Source organism: Aptenodytes forsteri, unplaced genomic scaffold (assembly GCF_000699145.1).
Source record: "Aptenodytes forsteri isolate BGI_AS27 unplaced genomic scaffold, ASM69914v1 Scaffold132, whole genome shotgun sequence".
NCBI lineage: Eukaryota > Metazoa > Chordata > Aves > Sphenisciformes > Spheniscidae > Aptenodytes > Aptenodytes forsteri.
In genome coordinates this window covers 3,263,679-3,282,075 of record NW_008795520.1, presented here as the reverse complement: position 1 = coordinate 3,282,075, position 18,397 = coordinate 3,263,679, and the positions used below count along the sequence as shown (strand labels likewise).

General features: G+C 44.1%; 1 protein-coding gene across 1 annotated transcript in view; it reads right to left on the bottom strand.

Annotated features, from left to right (window-relative positions):
• Positions 1-14,134: 14,134 nt before the first annotated feature.
• The window catches only part of DISC1 (disrupted in schizophrenia 1), a 204,052-nt gene continuing 199,789 nt past the window's right edge, over positions 14,135-18,397 (bottom strand). The window contains exon 14 of the mRNA XM_009281786.2: positions 14,135-14,966. Within this exon, the coding sequence (XP_009280061.2) occupies positions 14,811-14,966 (156 nt within the window). The 3' untranslated portion in view covers positions 14,135-14,810. The remainder of the gene's footprint in view (positions 14,967-18,397) is intronic.

Sequence of the window (18,397 nt, the reverse complement as noted above, 5' to 3'; positions counted from 1 at the left end):
TTTTTTTTTTTTTTTGGGGGGGGGGGAAATCAGAAAATGAGATTAGAAGTACTTGTAGTTCTGCACGTGGCCAGTACACAGAGCTTGCTAAGAGCAATAAAGATCTGTAATTACATTTGTATGGATTATACTAATCCATGAATTTGTAACCCATGGGACCTGGCCACATTGGGCTAGAGAAACACAGAATTATCAGACACTGCTTTGTGATGTGCTAGTATGTCTTGTGGCTTTTTTCTTAATCCCAGTAGGACCTTTCTAGTAAGGTGCTGCTGCCCTCCAACAGTTTGGGTTCTGGTTGATTGTGACAATTTTTCTCTGTCTTTTTGGGAGCGTAGCCTCAATTGTACATTTAGGAGGCAGGAAAACCTCACCGCTCTTTAAACTTACCTTAAGGGACAGCATAATCAGGGGTTTATTTAAATATAATCCAGGAATTTACTTACGTGTTCTTATTTTCTTAACGTGGTGTTGGTTATGCAAATGCAAGCGATCTTAAAATCACAGATCACAGTTTACATTGCTCACCTTTGAGAATAAACTCACCCCAGCTTCATTTATTTGACTTGTAACATTTCTCATTCTCTGGCTTAATGCTACAATTTCAGTGTCCCAGTCCCCACGGGGGATGGCTCAGCTCAGGCTGCTTGCTGGCATTTCACCATTTGAATCCTAGCTCTCCCCCTTAGCTTTGGCAATTGCTCGGATATCCCTGATGGTACCCTTTTAAAAATGTTTTATCTGACATAATTTGATAATGCTTCTGCTAGGACAGAGGGAACACTATTTCATATGCTCATCCAAGCCTTTAAAAACTACAGAGACTATTGAGGAATGTGACTACTTAAATATTCAACTGCAACCTGTACTCAAAGGAGGTTGTGGCCAAGTTGGAACATCTTACACATTATTAAATGGGACTGAAAGATAAATTTAAAAACTATCAACCTCAAGGGATCAGGGCTTGGGTTAAAGTAACTGACCCTTCCATTAAGCTGTTGAGCATCCTCCATACCTCCTGAAACTGAGGATGATGGAGGGGCTTGTGATGTGAACATCTAACACTGGTAATATTGAACACTTCATACTTAACTGGGGAACAGCAGTGAGATAACATCAGCTGATAACATCAGCTCAGTATTTGTCTGGGCTATGTTTTGTGTTATAGAGTTTGCATTACTAATGTGGACTGAAGCCAGCCTGTGGAGGTCACGTTCCTGAGGGTTCTGCAACCATAACTTGTTGGACCCTGGATCTATTCAATGTGTTTTCTTTAAAGATGTACAAAAACAGGCAAGGCAGGTGAGTTGTGCTGTGGAGTAACACACCCTGCAGAGCCTTTCCAAAAAGTTACATGTTTGTAGGAATCCATGTTGGGGGAGAAAACATGTAAAATGCATCTTCCAGCTACTGGGGGCAGGGAAGTAGCAATAGAGTCATGGAGGGGCAGTGGGTCTCACAAGTGCTTGGTGTTTGGGAAGTGTTGGAACAGCAGCAAATGAATGTTTGAACTCCAGTGTGCTTGTGAACTGCTAATCTGATGTGACTCTGCTTCCTGGCACATAAAGCATCTTCAAAAAGTGCTTCAGCATGTGATGCTGCCATCTGCTATGAGATGGAGGCATCTTCATAGTGGCTAATAACGGGGTTTCTCTCGGCAAGCTTCATGTGTTCCCCTGGAAATGTGGATGGGCCCTCAGTACCCTCCCCAGGCTCCCCAAAGGTCCTTTGTCAGGCTAAAAAGGCAGGAGCCAATCCAGAGCATGGCCAGCCTTTGGCCTAGGCACTAGCTGTTGTAAATTGCCATTAATTTAAGTGGTGCTGGGATGCAATACCTTTGGTGAGGGGTACAGGAGGAGGGGAGAGACAGATGTACCCACACTGGCTCGCATGCTTTGGACACCCAGCACAGGGGTGCAGGCAGACAACCCTGCCCTGCTTGGCTTAGCAGAACCGTTGCTGGACCCGTCTAGTGCTTAATGGCCTAGCAGCCACACTGCCTAATTCAGAGTATGTGGACTGATGGGTGTTAGAGTGGATACCAGTCTGTTGGTCCTGGCTTGCTTCAAGATAGTCAATATACTCTATCCGGACAAATTTTAGAAGCACCTCCCCAAAATAAAACATTCCCTCAGTTTTAGTCACATGGTGCATTTGCACTGGGCAGAAGATAGTGTCTGTTCCTCAATATTACTTATCCACTGCTGACCAGAGAGTTAAGAGAAGTACTGAAACTTCATTAAGAAGTCTGCAAGCTGGAAATAGAGAAGAGGGCAATATGGCCCTGAGGGTGGGGAGTGGGGGGAAGGTGAGGAGAAATATCATGTTTTTGCAGAGCATTTGATATTTAAAACTTGGTAGTATTTGCAGAGTAAACTGATATCCGTGGTTCAAAATGGCATGTGAAATGCTCTCTTGCCAGCACTCCTGGGGATGCACATCCTGTTCCCTGGGGCTCGATAGACCTGTTGCTCCTTGTCTGCAGACTGTTTGGCACCACCACCCGTGACATGGCTACTGAGTCAAAACAGGCTCATAGGCTCTGTGACTCTCACAGAGCTACTTTTAAACTGGTGAAGTATCATCTGACACAGATGCGGACATGCCAGAGCTCTCGTACAAAAGATGTCTGATGTGTTAAAGTGTGATCTGGCTCAATCGGATGTCTGGGATGCACCGTTGGAGTGATTTCCGAGTTGGATAGGGCCTTTCCCTTGATCCTGTCATGTCCCCTTGCCTCTCCTGACACTGACCACCCTGTCACTGTGTGCACAGCGGCTCTTCAGCACCATGGAGCAGTGCAAACAGAGCAAGCTGCAGTGCAGCAGGCGGCATGGCTACCCAATGTGTACCTGGCCACTGTCTGCAGCTTCTCTGGCACAAGAACCACAGCATTTATGTGTTAAATAAGAAAATGTAGACCTACTTTTACCAGCTAATTACTGTGTCAGAATCTGTTAATTAGACCATGCCATGATGAAAGCAGGGTCTTGTATGTGCAGATAGGAATGAGTAGTACCAAAGGGCTGAGAGGTGGGGAAGGAGGAAACGACCCTGCAGATTAACTGGGGATATTGTGCCCTCCAAAGAGGGAATTGCAGGGTCTGCCAGCCAGTCCTGATTATCTTGCCCTCATCTAGATAATCTCTGCCCTGATTGCTGCATGAAATACGGTACATCTGTCTGTGAGCTGATGTTTACTGATCTCTGCATTCGCTTCTCTTGGTTTCGGTGGGTCAGTGGTGGGACAATCCCTCCTCTTCCCTCTCCTCTCGGTGTGAAGCTGATGAGAGCCAGCGGTGGGAACGGCGAGATACTTACTCCTGCCCCTGAGCGGGTGGCACGGAGGGTTTCTTTGCTGCCTTGGAGTGGGCTGCTCCTTGGCAAGTGCACATTATTCACTTTATCAACTGGGCTGGAGGATATGCAGGGAGTGAGAAAGGTGTCTTCAATGTGGGGTGCAGAATGGAAATGGGCAGTAGGTGAAGGAAACCCTTTCACCAGGAGCTCCCTGTGCAGACCAGGCAAATGGAGGGGGACCCTTCTTTCTTTGGATTAGCTCCACACTTGGGCACAGGTTTTTACGTCTTGGTCAGTGAACCTGGGTGAAGGAGGCTGTCTGGCTATTTTATACTAGGTTTGCAAGACTGCAAATCCTGTGGGGGAGAAAGAAGTTACTGTCCTTGGTTTGGCACAAAGCACAAAATTTGTTCCACGCAGAATAGTCTGGCATGAATAATATTGCTGCTAACTCCAGGTATGTGAGGAGATGGTGGTTGAACTCCTTACCTCACCTCCTCTTTTCACCCAGGCGGCTGTTTTTTTGTTCTTTTTTTTTTTTTTAAATTATTATTAATCCATATAACACAAGGAATGAGACATACACCACCTTCTGCGCTGTCTTGCTGTTGATATAGAGATGCTAGTGACTCATGCTGTGGACCAGTGTGGGCAGGCATTACATGTGAATATGTAACCACCTCTGTCGTGATAGGGCTGCTGAGAAGGTAAGCCCGTACCCCTTTGTGGCTGTCAATATTTAATTAGAGAGATGGCTAAAGACAGATCCTGTTTTGGAAAAATAAATACCTCGTTCTTCCCAAATGATCTTTAGCATTGCTGAAATTTTATTCCCTTATTGTGGCTGAAAATGAGGACTACATCTTTCCTTTCCCTTTTTAAAACAGTTGTGCAGTATCACTTACAAAAGGGAATTTGTTTCAGCCGGGGGGAAAATGTTAAAACCATTTTTTTTTGGCTGAGAGGTGAAATAAAAAAAAAAAAAAAAAATCTAAGTAAGGTAGTATTTTCCTTAGCAAATCCAATGATGGCAGTGCTGCCACCTTGAAATGCATGACGGGCTCTGAGGTCTTACAAGCCCTTACATAGAGGGACCCATGAAATAAGCTATGCTAAACTGTGCTCTTTGAAGGGACCTGCCTTGCATCTCCTGCCTTACTGGATGAAAAGTGTCAGACTCGTGGGTAACTTGTAGAAATTCTGCAGTGTCTGGCCTGAGTCTGTTTTGTGTTTATGGCAAGAAGAGCAAGTTCCTATTGCCCTCTGAAAGTTTCACATCTGTCTCTGAGCTGGAGGAGCCAGGCTTGTACTTTACTTCTGCAATGCCTACCTTCTGGTGCAAATTTTCAGTGACGAATGTTGTTATTCCTGTTATTTTATGAGCAGGAAACAGATGAACTGAGAGGACTGTCTCATACCAGTTTCAAAGGGGAGAGACACAGGAGGAGCCCTAGCAGAGTTCAGATGTTATAGGGACGTGGTTGCAGACGTCGGAGCTCTTTATCTTGTTGTCACCTTAGGTCAAGCTTTCCTTAAGCAGCTCAGCCGTTACTCCAAAAGGGGCAGTAAATTGTTCCTTGTGCTGAAATCCTATGTTTGGGTCAGTGCTGCTTGTAAAGATGCAATTCAGAAATGAAATGCACTTACTGGCTGCCATTACAAGCATCCTTTGTGAATATCTGTCTAATCTCAGGTTTCCCTAACATTTTAAGACCAGAATTTGGGAGCCATGACAGTGGCATGCCTCTTGCCTCAGTTCTTTTCCTAGTATCACTTTGTGACTCTCCTTGGAGAACTCTACATGATCCTGCACGCTGTAATGTTCCCTCCAGCAAAACCTCTTAAAGGATTACTTTGACTTGTGATTAAAACTGGCAGGGAGCACTTGGCAGATCTGAGACTCTCAACAAAGAAGTGCAATTTGCTTTCTGCGCTTTTTTTTGCCTCTTATTTATGTTTGAAAGCTGTCAGATTGCCTACCAGGCCTGGGAGGACAGGTGGGTTTCGGTTCAAGACTCAACATTTAGCCTGGGAGAGGGTGGGGTGGGAATGTGTGTATTGAGGTGTAGGCAAAGCTTTCCCTTCGACAGCCGCTGATACAAATTCTCATACCATGTCCCCTGCTAGAGAGGCCGGATATCTGCAAGGAGAAACTCTGAAGAAGGAGGCAGGGTCTCCAGTGGGCATTAGCAGGTGGAAAGAGCAGCTGAAAATCAGTGTCAGGCTCTCAGGGAGCAGCTGAGGCTATGGGAAGCGGAGTTCCCTGCTGGACTCATCCATGTGAGTGGTGCCTGCCAAAACTCAATCCAGGTCCCTCCCAGCTCGAGATCTGCTCCAGAGTAATGATGTTCCTCCACGTGAGGTGTAGTTAAACTTGCTGAGTCTTTTTTTTTTTTTTTTAATCCAAAAATAGCATGGGGGAAGTTGTTCCACCTCTTGGTGAGACAATGCTAGCACCGTAACTGCTCGGCCAACGGCTGGGGGTTGAAGTATTGGCATTTGACGTTGTACTTGAAGCTCCTGCTGAGGCAACTTGTTCACTCTGGGTGAGAACTAAGCTGCATTCAGTGACATACTGAGAGAGACTTACAGGAGCATATGGTTGAAATCTTGTCACCAGGTCATAAGGAAGACTTGACCTCTAACAGGCACTGAATTTTGCGGTTTGTGTAGTTACACAGAGTCTGTCTTTTCCTACAGCACATGCTTCATGGAGGATGTCTTGTGAGCGTCATTCCTCTTCATCAACCCAGGGGTTACACAAATCCCTGCCTAACTATAGATGATTATGATGCTTTTTCTTTTACCTCAAACCTTCTTGAAGCACTGTAGGCATTTTCAAAATCAAACTGGTGCCCTAAGTCAGAGGAGATGTAGACTCCCCCCAAGAAAAGGGCCTGATGAACCACCTGTGTCAGGTGCACAGTGCATCCTTGCAGATGGGGTTCCCACAGACTGGCCAGGAGACCTGATTGCCAGGACTAAAGAGGCACGTGGATTTCATCCTAGCATTAGTGAAGCAAGACTGACTGGAAAGCTCAGCATGGACAGCCTTGCCATCCAGCATGCAATGTTTTTGTAGTAAGGACGTTGGTAAAATTTACTAGGGACTTGGGTTTACATCCTCAAAATCACTGATGTGCTTAAAAGCCCTGAGGGACAAGGACCTCTGCCCTTTCATCTCCCTCTAGTGAGGATAGCACTAAGCAGCGCTACTAAATATTTGAGATAGGTTGGAGTTGCCTATCAAGTATGAGATGTTCCCCTCTCCTGCTTCTCTGAAGTCCTTTACAACTAATAACTGAGCTACACAGTAACCACGCAGGACTGATATATTAACTCTAGCTGAGCCTGGTACAATGAAGTGCAAAAAGCCTGTGATCACACAGCCGAGCTTTGGTAGGGCCAGATGGATAACCAGACTATCCTTGACTCTTGAATTTTCTTGACTCTTGAATTTTTGTTGTTGTTGTTGTTGTTGTTGTTGTTGTTGTTGTTGTTGTTGTTGTTGTTGTTGTTGTTGTTGTTGTTGTTGTTGTATCTCCAGGCAGATGAGCTTGCCTTTCCCTTGCAAAGATGGGAAAGAAGGCATGTGAACATATTACTGCAGCTGATAAGCCCCTGTGAGAGCCTGAGCTTGGTAGCTCAGGCCTGTGCGGTGCCGACAGGATCACGCAGCTCTTCCTCCTCTGGGGCAATAGTCAGGGTGAGCCCCTGCCTGTCCAAGGCATACCTTCTGCCTCCCGCTTCAACCAGTGGAACTAAACTTTCTTGCCGATCTGGTGGTGTTTTGTCAGTGTTTTTGCAGTGATAGGGGGAAGACTTGTAGGCACTTTAGGTGTGTGGTTAGAGACAAATGGCTCTGCTCTGTTCCTGGCTGGCCTCAACCTCTAAAGAGGCAGATGTGTGGGAGACTCGGCCAAAAACAGCTTTCTCTGAGCTGGCCTCTGGGGATCCTTAATCCCTGATGGGCATGTCTGCCTCCCCTGAGCATCAGGCTCTCAGCAGGCTTTGACCCAAAGGAGTCGGGGTGAAGCATCTGGGCTCTGTTTATTCCCTTGGACCGTGCATGTGTGCGAGGAGGTGCGTGCGTGCCTGTCTGTGCACATCTGCAGAGTGCAGGGGTAAGGACTGCCACTACCACCCGTGTCTCAGAGCTGAGGTGCCAGCCCATGGCAGAGGCAGGATGCTGTGCAAGGAGATCAAAGAGGAGAGCTGCAATGAAAAGATGACTAGCAGTGGGGAAAAATCCTTGAATTCCGGTATGAAGTTTGCTCCTTTCTTTCAAATCTGTGCACTGTTTAGGACATGCATAAGCCATATGTTAAAGGGATGAATGTGGAGCACATGTCTGCCTGAGCCTTTACCCAGGGGTGGACTGACGGGAGGGAAGGATGAGCACCCTGGGAGCTCCTGAGCATGAGACATCAGCAGACTTTGCTTAGGTCGCTGTAGAGGACTGTCTGTACACAGGAGTTGGGATTATTTTCTCCTATTAATTCAAGTTCTAGAGCTAAATACCACTTCCATAATAAATGGTCCAGTAACCATTAACAGTTTTAGAGGCAAAACTTGGAGCTTACCAATATTTTTTTGTGAAAGATAAGCAGGCTCTTTTACCAATTTATAGGGAAAGTGAATAAAGAAACCCCTGAATGATTGTCCCCCTGGCCTCAATATATCTTCTGGGAAGAACTTTCTAAAGCCCGAGAACTAAGGCTGCAGAAGAGGAGATGTTAACCAGGCCTGGTGATTTATTTATCTTTCAGGAGACAACACTGCTGTTTCATTTTTTTCCACTACAGACGATCTTCTTTATTTTAATAGGATTATTAAGCTTTGACATTTAAGCAGACCCAATCAATATTACATTTCCAATTCAGGATAAAAAAAACACACAGTAGAAAGAAGGAAATAAAGCTGGTGATGCCTTACTGTTCCCATGTCGTAACTAGGGAGTGTTACTGTGCTGGAAGAGCTGCTGTGTGCTGCTGCCTGGTGCTCATGGTCCTAGGGAGAAGTTTCAAGGAGAGTTGGAGGTTTGGTACAGCTGTAGCATGTATTCATTCAAAGAATTTGGGGCACTTGATGGGAAGACAAAGAAGAAATGTTTCCCATCAGGATTAATGGAGAAAGACTGGCTTCACTTGCTACAGCTCATTATAGAAAATTAGCAATGACAAATAGCATATGGCTGTGAGAGGCAGGGTGCTCTTTTCACCTTTTCCTTCTCATTTAATGAAAACAAGTGGCAATAGGCTGATCAAATGCCAGCACCATGAGCCAAGACAAGCAGAGCCTGATGCCTACGGTGCTGGTTGGGTTTCTCTGGGTTTTCTTCTCTTGCGGAGGATGTTGTGTAGTGCTGCAAATAGCTGTGCTGCCTCTTAGGCCTGGAGCACAGGATGACTGCTGCAGCGCTGCCTCGGCTCCCCAGCCACGGAGTCCAGTGCCAGCATCACCCCGTCCTCTCTGGTGGTGTGAAATGTGCCTCCAGCCCCCTTTAACTGCCTGCCCCCGGGAGGGGGAAATTTGGCTCGAAACCCCAGGCTCCTGCCTAGTCAGGTTCTGAACCATTTTGTAATAGCTTCAGTCTTGGCATCCCAGGAAAGATTTACAATAAGCCCTTCCTTAACATTTGGTTTCTCTTGCCCTTTTGAGCTAAGGTCAAGATCAGAGGGTAGGTAAATAGGCTTTTCGAACTTGCAGACACCCAGCTGCCCTGTCCTCCAACTCCACCTCTGCAGCTAAACAACAGTTTATCAAAGCATTTCTTCTTTCTGTGCCTTTTTTTTTAAAAAAAAACCATTAAGGAAAATGCCTGTATTTAAGGTAAAGCACTGTGACTGTTCCTCAGTGCTATATGTATCATGCAGGCTGTACAAACCTGTGGTGTTTTTTGAATCAAGTGCGTTACATCTGGGATGCAGGAGGGCTTCCTTTCACAACTTCTGAAAAAAAAAAAAAAAATCCCAAGCTTGCTTTAACTTTGAGAGACAGAGTTTCTTGCTCCAATGGCCAATTACTCTCCCTGCTATAGAAATGTCTTATTTTTTTTTGTTGTGGAGGATTCTGCTAGATGAAACAGCTAGTAGGCACTGGAAATCTTTTCCCATGTAAATACTAAAGGACATGAGTAGGTCACCTTTTGGTCTTTAGTTGGCTAAGTTATTTGTACTGAGCTTTGCTGGTCTTCTGTTGTAAGGAAGTTAGTTTTTCCTAATCTCCAACCATTCTTGTACCTCTTTTCCTGAAACCTTGTCTGCTTTTACTTTGTGGAGACAGCGGAGTTGGCAGCGCTCAGAAAGTCTTGTTAGTGCCGAGTGCGGATGGCAATGCCATGTTCCTGCTCTTCAACGTTGCCCATCTAAGTGGGGGGAAATAGCCTGGTCGACCAGTCATTGCTGCTCCAGAACTCATGTTATTGAAAGTCAAGGAGTATGCTGTGATCCAAACTCATCAGACAATAGCTAAGAACAAACAAGTCTCATTGTTTGACCTTACTGTATTTAAGCCAGGAAAAATTAAACAATCGTGGTCCTTTTAAATTTCAGGTCATGGAGGATGCATGAGGAGCTTTCTGAAAATACACTTTAAAGCAAAAACAATAGGAAAAGAAAATTTTAAAGTTTCTGGAAGAGCACAGAAATAGTAAGATGGATGCATCCCTATCACCCCTCCCAACCCCCAAGGAGCGGAACAGGTTTGCCCTGGTGTCTCTAACCCGATCCCTGTGACACTGACTCCCAGCACAGTCCTGGAGGAGCTCCTGTGTGCAGAGCGGCTCCAGGCTCCTGTTCCTGAGTCTTGCACTGGGGCTGCTCCTACAGGGAAGCCTGAGAGTTGGGTGCAAAGCTCTGGGTTTTGGGAGTGAGCTGATACACTTAAAATCTTGAGCCTACTTGGCAAGAGCTCTGGGTTTTGGGAGTGAGCTGATACGCTTAAAATCTTGAGCCTACTTGGCAAGACAACCCAGAGGGGCTTCCTTCGGTGTTTCACAGTCTCATTGTCAGAAAAGTAGCAAATCTGAGGTGGTTTTCTTCCCCTTGTAAATTGGATCGTCTCGGTGGAAAGGTTTCTTAACTCTCCATTTCTCCAGTGAGATCTATCATGTGTCTCCTAGCTGTGACTCTGATTTAATATTCTCTCTTTCTCCACTTAGTATTCCTGTACAGCTGCTTATTGTTATAAAATATTTGTTCATCTTTGCAGGCGATTATGAGAACAAATAGCCTAGTGATGTATTGACTTTGCGTGTGTCTTTGACGATGCCCCCACACCCCCTTCCCTAAGACTGCTCTTCCAGACAAGAAAACAAGGGGAGAGTGTGAATGCCATGCATGTGAAGAACTCAAGACATTTCCTTTACTCACTCAACCCCAGATGCTCTTTTCCCAGGCCTCGTATTCAAGCCTTCATTAGAAATTTGAGAGAAATGCTTTACTGTGGCTGCTGGCTTGGCTGCTTTTCAGGTTCAGAAAGAATTTCCTATACTCACAGGCCCTTTTTTCTTTTTCCTTTTTTTAGTATCTCTCCAGAAACTTGTATTAACCTCCTTAACGGTGCAGAAAAATATCCGCATGTGCGTAATATTTTAGAGCTTCGTTGTAGCATATGTTAATCTCCGAGACTAAAAAAAATCTCTTGGTCCCAGTCTCATTTTTAATAGGATAGCAAACTAAGAGGATACACGAGGATTATTCTAATCTCAGCCTGGAGCTCTCTCCAGCACCACTGCCTATCTGGGACCCGTTACTGAACTGCCTCTGCCAGTGCTCTAGAAAAGATGTGCTTATCTTGATTTAACGAGTAATGATAGCAAAAGCCTGAGCTGTCACGCTTTAGAAAGAACGGATTAGCTAATTGATTGTGAAAAGAAATATTAGGCTAGAGCTTTGGGGTGCTGTCCCCTCCTCGCTTTCTTCTTTGGTCCCTTGAGAATGTTTGTACACTGGGTGTGTGTGTGTATTAAACACAACCAACTACTCCTCCTCCAAAGCACATGCAATGGACTGCTCGAGGGGAACTGCTTCCTCGTCTTGCAGCTCTCCATTGCTGTGGCAGAGGTTTCTGTACACAAAGCCTATATGCTTCTCTATGTACTCCTCAAACCTTTGAGGGCTGGGGTCTTAGATAGGGGGAACACAGACAGGAAAAGGGCTTATTTCTGGTGGGATTCATGTTTGCAGGTGGCGGGAGACCAGTCCACCTGGCGGTGACAAAGTTCTAGCAAGCATGTGTGAAACTGGTCCTTGGGACACCACAGTCACTCTCCTACCTCTCATCGTTTCACCGTGGCAATGAGGGTGTGTGAGAGCATGACTTTGACTTCAGATATTGCTGTAGCTGGTGTAGTGTCACACATCCCTTCCTTTCCCTCGACCCTTCTTTATGGGTGAGTGAAGAGTTTTCCTCCCTTGGGTGAGGAACTGAGGGGGGGTGGACAGGATTCAGTTGCACACCAAGACTGGCCGAGCCAAGACAGGACTCAAGTGCAGGTTTTACCTGTCTGTATAGTTCACTGCATGATATTTCTCTCCCTTTTGCACTGAAAATAGCTACATTTTGCCATGCGACTCTAGTCTTGAATGCGTCTTTAGACTGTTTCCGGAAGGCATCAGAGAATTTCCCAAGCTGCTGTTGACAGCACAATAATAGCCACACACACGGTTTCTCCTTTCCTCTCCTCCCTCCCCATCTGCCCCCCCCTCCCCCCGGATGAAATTTCTAAAATCTTGTACACTGCACAGAATGCAAACAGACATTGGGTCAGTTAAAAACATACTTCTCTTTATTTGAAAGTTTTCTATCCACAGATAAAAGGCAGCTGATACATTGCATAGTATACCTTTTTTTTTTTTTAGTATGCTTATTATTCAGCACATCTGAGAAAAGGAATGATTACTGGCTCTAACTTCCTACAACAAACAGTGAAGTTAATGGAATAATAAATTAAAGTAGTAGTAGTCCACATTATGTATAAAATAAATGTTAACATACAAATATGACATGAATGATGACTGACTCAGTCTCCCTTCTCCTCAGGAGCTCAGTGTCTTATTAGAGTGGTTGCATAAGTTGAGTTTTTATTAAAATGCAGTGGTGCTCTGAAGCTATGAAACACAAAAGCCACACAGGTTTTTTTTTAATTGAATGGGAATGTCTTCAAGAAACCTTGCTAGTGAGAATGAGGGTGCTGTTCTCCTGCCCCTGTGATGGCTGGTTACTAGCCCTGCTGTTGAGCCCTTGCTGCTGCAAGGAGGCAGACTTCACGCTTCGTCTGTGGCTGATCCTGGCTCTAAGGCACGCACAGTGCCCACCAACTATTTACATTACAGGCACTACGTATTCAAAGGACAAAACTCCACACACCCCTCAGTGTGTGGGAGAGGGGGGTCATGCAGCCTTAGTGTACTGGCCATCATCTCTGGGGTGTCCTCATCGCCCTGTATAAATGCTCACTGCTGGAAACTCAGTACCCAGGCCCTCTGTGATGTCAACCCACGAGCAGCTTCTGCTGGTCTTGAGGAAACAGCTGTAATAGAGATCTACCATGTCAGTGTGCTTTCTTTTCTGTTTACCTGAACTCACGTGGGTTTCCATGAGTGCTTTCTGGCTGACAGTCATCCCCAGGCAGCCAGGCTATGTGTGCCCAGCCAGGGTTTCCCAGGGGAGCTGGTCCTGTGCATGGGCTGAATGTCAGTGCCGCAGGCTGCTGCCTGCACTTGTCAGGCTGCCTAGAGCTGGGATTGAATGCCTTGCTCATCCGTCCAGGGGAGTTTCAGAAAGTGCCACATCTACTGCAGGGAGGTAGGTATTGAACAGGGACTGTCCAGCAAAGCCTGGAGAAAGAAACTTGTCAAACTGAACAGCAGCAGATCTCCATCTGAGACTGGGGATGGGAACCGAGTAGCAGAGTCCATGCAAGGTGAAGATCCAAGAGCCTTTACCGCAACACGGATGCTGACCCATATATTATACAATGAGAAAAGTCAACCATGTTCTGAATTACAGGGCTGTAATTCCACCCTTGAGGATCTGATGACTACAGAAACCACCTGAGCTCTGCTTCCCTGGTTTGACAACCGTATATGCCTGGATGCAGTTATAATCCTGTTGTATGTCTCAGCTGCCTGGCACTTTTTTTCCCTCCCTCCCTATGTACTTAACATTGAGGTTGAAGTTTCAACTAGTATTAAAACACACAAAGAAAATAAACACAATCTTAGTGGTCTAGTAGCCCAATGACCTTCAAAATTTGCAAAAACCTTCACAATGTGGCTATAAGTAATTGAAAGAGCAGAAAGAAAGTTATTCTAAAAATATCAGAAAAATAGTATTAAAAAGCATAGTACTGAGTTGGAAGACATTCGCTTCATCTACTGGCTTAAAAAAAAATCAGTTTTTTTAAAATTCTCCCTCTGAAACCAATGGCAGAAGCAAAACTTTTGTGACCGACCTATTCTGGTATCCAAGTAAGAGCACACAATGAATTCCTAAAGGCATTTAACTGTTTTGAACAACAATCTAAATACAGGTCATTTATATTAGTTGGCTTCCACTGAACATGCTTTTATTTTACAGGTCATTTATATTAGTTGGCTTCCACTGAACATTGCTTTTATTTCCTATAAAAATACACGTTTAAGTATGTGTATATATATACATACGTGTCTATTGCAAAAAAACCTGCATTCCTTCTGAAGTGTATAAGGAAGATCAAAGTAATATAATAGTAGTAATAAACTTTACAAGGAGACTTAAATGACTTATTGTTTATACAATATTTAAATATAAGGAACACAAATCACCAACATACATAGTAATTTTTTTGTGCTTTACAACCCCTGTAATACTAAAGCAAGTTTATATTAATACCTAAATCAAAAGAGTTAGACTACTGCTATAGGGGCTGCTGTTAGTTACCTCCACTGTACTCAATACCACTGAGTAAACGAGGTCCAAATTTCAGTTGAAGGAACTTGGTTAGCTTGAATTGCATCCTATTGGTTTAATTATTGCCAGGAATGTGAAAATACATTCAGTGTAAGAAAGCTGTTAAAGCCAAAGGAAAAAAAAAGTTCTTATTATTCTTACAGCTATTTTTCAAGAAATACTAGATGTTCCAGCTTTAACACTACATTTTTAAATCAGGGGGAAAAAAAAAATCCATGAGTAGGGAAGACAGATACTGTTTACGAGTCTTCAAGGAGAACATTTCACTGACATTAAAGGCAACTTTGCAGACTCACTTGAAATGTATCAATTTGTAATCTACACATTTACAGGGGATGCTCTGCTCCGAAAGCTGTTTCCCAATCTGTGCCAAAACATGTGAGGCTGTGTAGAATACTTCTGATGATAGACCTCCAGGCTCTGTTTCTCCATAATTGATTTAGTTATTAGTTATGCAGGGAGAGAAGAGATCCCTGAGGCTTGGTAAAACAGTATTCAGTTACTAAAAGCAGCCCTTTGTGAATTAATGTCATCCTACCAGCTCTTTCTGCTCATTATTCCTTCAAGTCTTGTTTTCCTGGATACCAGCTGTCACAGAGGAAGTCTCCAGCCTTTTCTTCTCCTGCCTCCCTGGCTGGCTGAAGTTGCACCAGCACGGTCTGGAGTGCCTCCTTCACCACCTGGATCTCCCTCTGCAGAGACTGTGCAAGCTTTATTAAGGAATAAATCTATAGGTGATTGGCAGTCCCTTTTCTCTTTCCAAGTTATTTAATAAATTCTTGTTCTGCTGCTCACAACAGATGGCCGTGGCTATCTAATTGTAGCTTCAAGTTCTTCCAAATTGTTTCGATTAAATATTAATACATTTCTCACACTTGCTTTAAAAAAAAAAAAATCCAGACAAACTGAAGTTCTCAAGTAGCATTATTTAGCACTTTAAAAAAGGGAGGGAATGGGGGATACTGCTTGGATACTGTTCTCATGGGAAGGAAGGAGATGAAGAAATTGTACCACGGAGGCAGCAGCACCAGCCGCGAGTTCCCTGCTGGATGGTGGGTGGATTTTTAAGCCGGAGACACAGACCTGGGTGGATCAGACCCCTGGTGAAGGCAACAGGGCAGCAGGAGCAGCCCGAGACACAGCTTGTGTGGCATTAGCGAACTTGGCAATGTGTGCTATGCAAGGCAGGGTGGGACTCTAGGTAAGGAAGTAGCAAAATTAGCTTATAGCAAAGTGTTTCTGCTCTACTTATTTCCAGAAGGCTTTAATCTTAGCTGAATTATCAGTATAGTTATAGCGCAAAAACCACAAATATAAAGCTATATGAGGCTCCACAGTGAATGCTTTGAACAAGTTGAAATGCAAAGAGATTAGCTGTAGCAAGGTCATGCTATCATGCATTAAAAGGAAAAAGGCCACCTGAAAAGCATCTGCTAATTCAGTAAAAATCCTTCATTTGGCTAAGAAAGGAGAGTTTTCCACATTTTATTTGCCATTGTCTAGTTCAGCTTTCCTGCAAGGCACTCAGGAAGAAAATGATGGCTAATGGCTCGGCCTCTTAAGAGACCTTCCACTTCCCTCTTTCCCCAGCTCCACAATGACAGAGGGAAGGTGTCAGGTGGTGGCAACAAGAATACAAGCGGCACAGCAGTGAACAGACTGGCAGATGAAGGTAGGACGTGCATGGAGATAGAGGTAACTGCTGAGACATGCACAAGTTTTTACGTGGCTGGGCTTCCTAGGCAGTACGGCTTTTTGTTCTGATGACTAGTCTCTTCTGGGAATAAGCACAGTTTGTACTATCAGTACATCAGCCTTTCTGCTGATAATCTTATGTGAGTGAGACTATCCGTTGTTGAATCAAGTACAAGGACTTGGTGTAGCTCAATGAGACAACCAACCTTACCTTCTTTTCCATAGCTTACGCTACATAGAGAGCAAAGCAAGCACAAGACAAGTCAGAGCCTGCTGAAGCTCTAAACCAACGACCAAGTCTACATGAACAAGCCCTAGGGCCCACCCCATCCACACTGAGGCATCCTGTACAGGCACGGCTGAATGGCAAGGACGCCAAAAGGCTAACCCAAGCAGGTCAAGGGAGAGAGAAATAAGTTCATTTCTAGCAGTAAGTCATCAAACGATCTCTGAGAGAGCCAGAAACTCACTGCAAGGGAAATGAAACAGGCTGACACTGAAACAACTCAATTTCAAAAATCCAACGCACAGGAAGGATAACGCACAAGGACAGGCTTTATCCTTTACAGAGCTCATCCATTATGAAATGTTGGTTTTACTCGACCTCGATGTCAATGCAATGTCAAGAAAAAAAGACACCCTCAGGTTACGTGACTGTAAAAAGTGAGCTGCTACTTTTGAAAAATTGGGACTAGAGAGGACCATGGGAAAGCTATACAAAGCACCGCTATTTCAGGCAGTCACAGTTATGCCTTTGAAAAGCCTTTCAGCTGCTTTTGATTCTGTTATCAGTTCCTCAAAATTTCATCTTTGTGTATTTACATACATTTCCTATGATGTTTTACTCTTAATACGTTCACCAGGAGTATTCATGCATACTTCTAATTTCTGGATAGCTCTATTAATCTAAAGGAATTCTGCCTCTGATTACAAGTAATAGCCATACACACAGAACTTCTCCTATCCTGGGATCTCAAAGCACTGTACAAGGACAAATTAATTATGCTTTTCATCTCCTCTGAAGTAAGAAACATTATTATCCTCTTATAAGTGGTCCTGGACTGTCCACCCCTCTGCAATTTAATCATGAGGCTCTGCTGAAAACCTAACTGGTAAAACAGAAATTCTTCAGTTTATGAACACCATGAAGCCTCTGAAATTTAATTACTTCTGATGTGCAGTCTCTGACTACATGCTGTTATTTGTAATATCCCAAGTGATTACAGAATTCTTTTCAGGTAGAGAGAAAAAGCAAAACTGAAACATTTCACTGCCAGTGGATCAGAAATCTTGAAGGATGGAGGAAAATGAAGACAGGGAATGAAACTCTTAACCAACAGAAAGATGGAGCGACAAGGAAGATGACTATGATGCATAGTCTAACTACAGCAAGTTTCAATAAACTCATAAATAATACCACAACCAGCTGTAGACCAGTAACTGTCAAACAAGCCTTTATGGCTAGGCAAAATATAAAGTATATGGCTGAGCACGGAATCTCTATCCATATAGAGAGGTTAGTGTCTGGATAAACAGCTTCACCCATTTTAAAAATGCAAAAAACTTAGTTTTGCATGTGTCCACGTGCAAATGTGTCCTTCATGCTTAAATTCTCTATCCAGTGCTGCAAATATTGAGCCAGTATCAAAGGCAGGAGCCAAACCAAGTTTCAACTAGGAACATTTCCTGGTCCTGCTGTCTTCCTGTGAAAAACTGGCAAAAACTCTCCAACGTCCCAGTAAATTAAAGTACTTAGGAACGGCTTCACACAAACACAATCCATATTCTGCAACAATGCTGCAGCTCTAACGTTGTCTTGGTTGAAGCTTTTCACCTGTTTGACTTCCTCGCTTTAAAAAACTTGAGCGTCATGACAGAGTCCATTATTTACAAGGAGATAAAAAGCAGATCTAATTACTGTAGACTTAATTTTTGGAAAAAATGGGCTCATCAATGTATCTTCTGTTCTCTTAGCACAGACGTTTAGGGAAAAGAGACGAAAGGTAGGTATTACAAACCAACTGCCTTCCTATAGGAAAGGTTAGAAACTAAGAGTATATTGTAAGACAAAAGATCTTGGAAGGACAGTCAAGAACTACCACAGAGCTAAGGTAAGGGCCTATAGGATTTTGGAGAATAACAGCAATTTTGGACATCTGAAGAGAAAATCAAGTCTTGAAAAACAGAAAAAAACAGAAAGAGGTTTTTTTTTTACCTGGTTAACTATTCTGCTTGTTTCTAACAAACAGCTGAACATTACCATGGCTGGAGACAGAAGCTCAGCTAGATGTCCCACTGCATAACTGCATGTGTCTCTCCTAACCCCAGGCACCAGTACACACAGGGGGGCCAGCCAGCTGGAAAGTAGCTTTGCAGAAAAGGACCTTGAGGTCATGGTGGACAGCAAGCTGAACATGAGCCAGCAACACGTCTTGTGGAAAAGGTG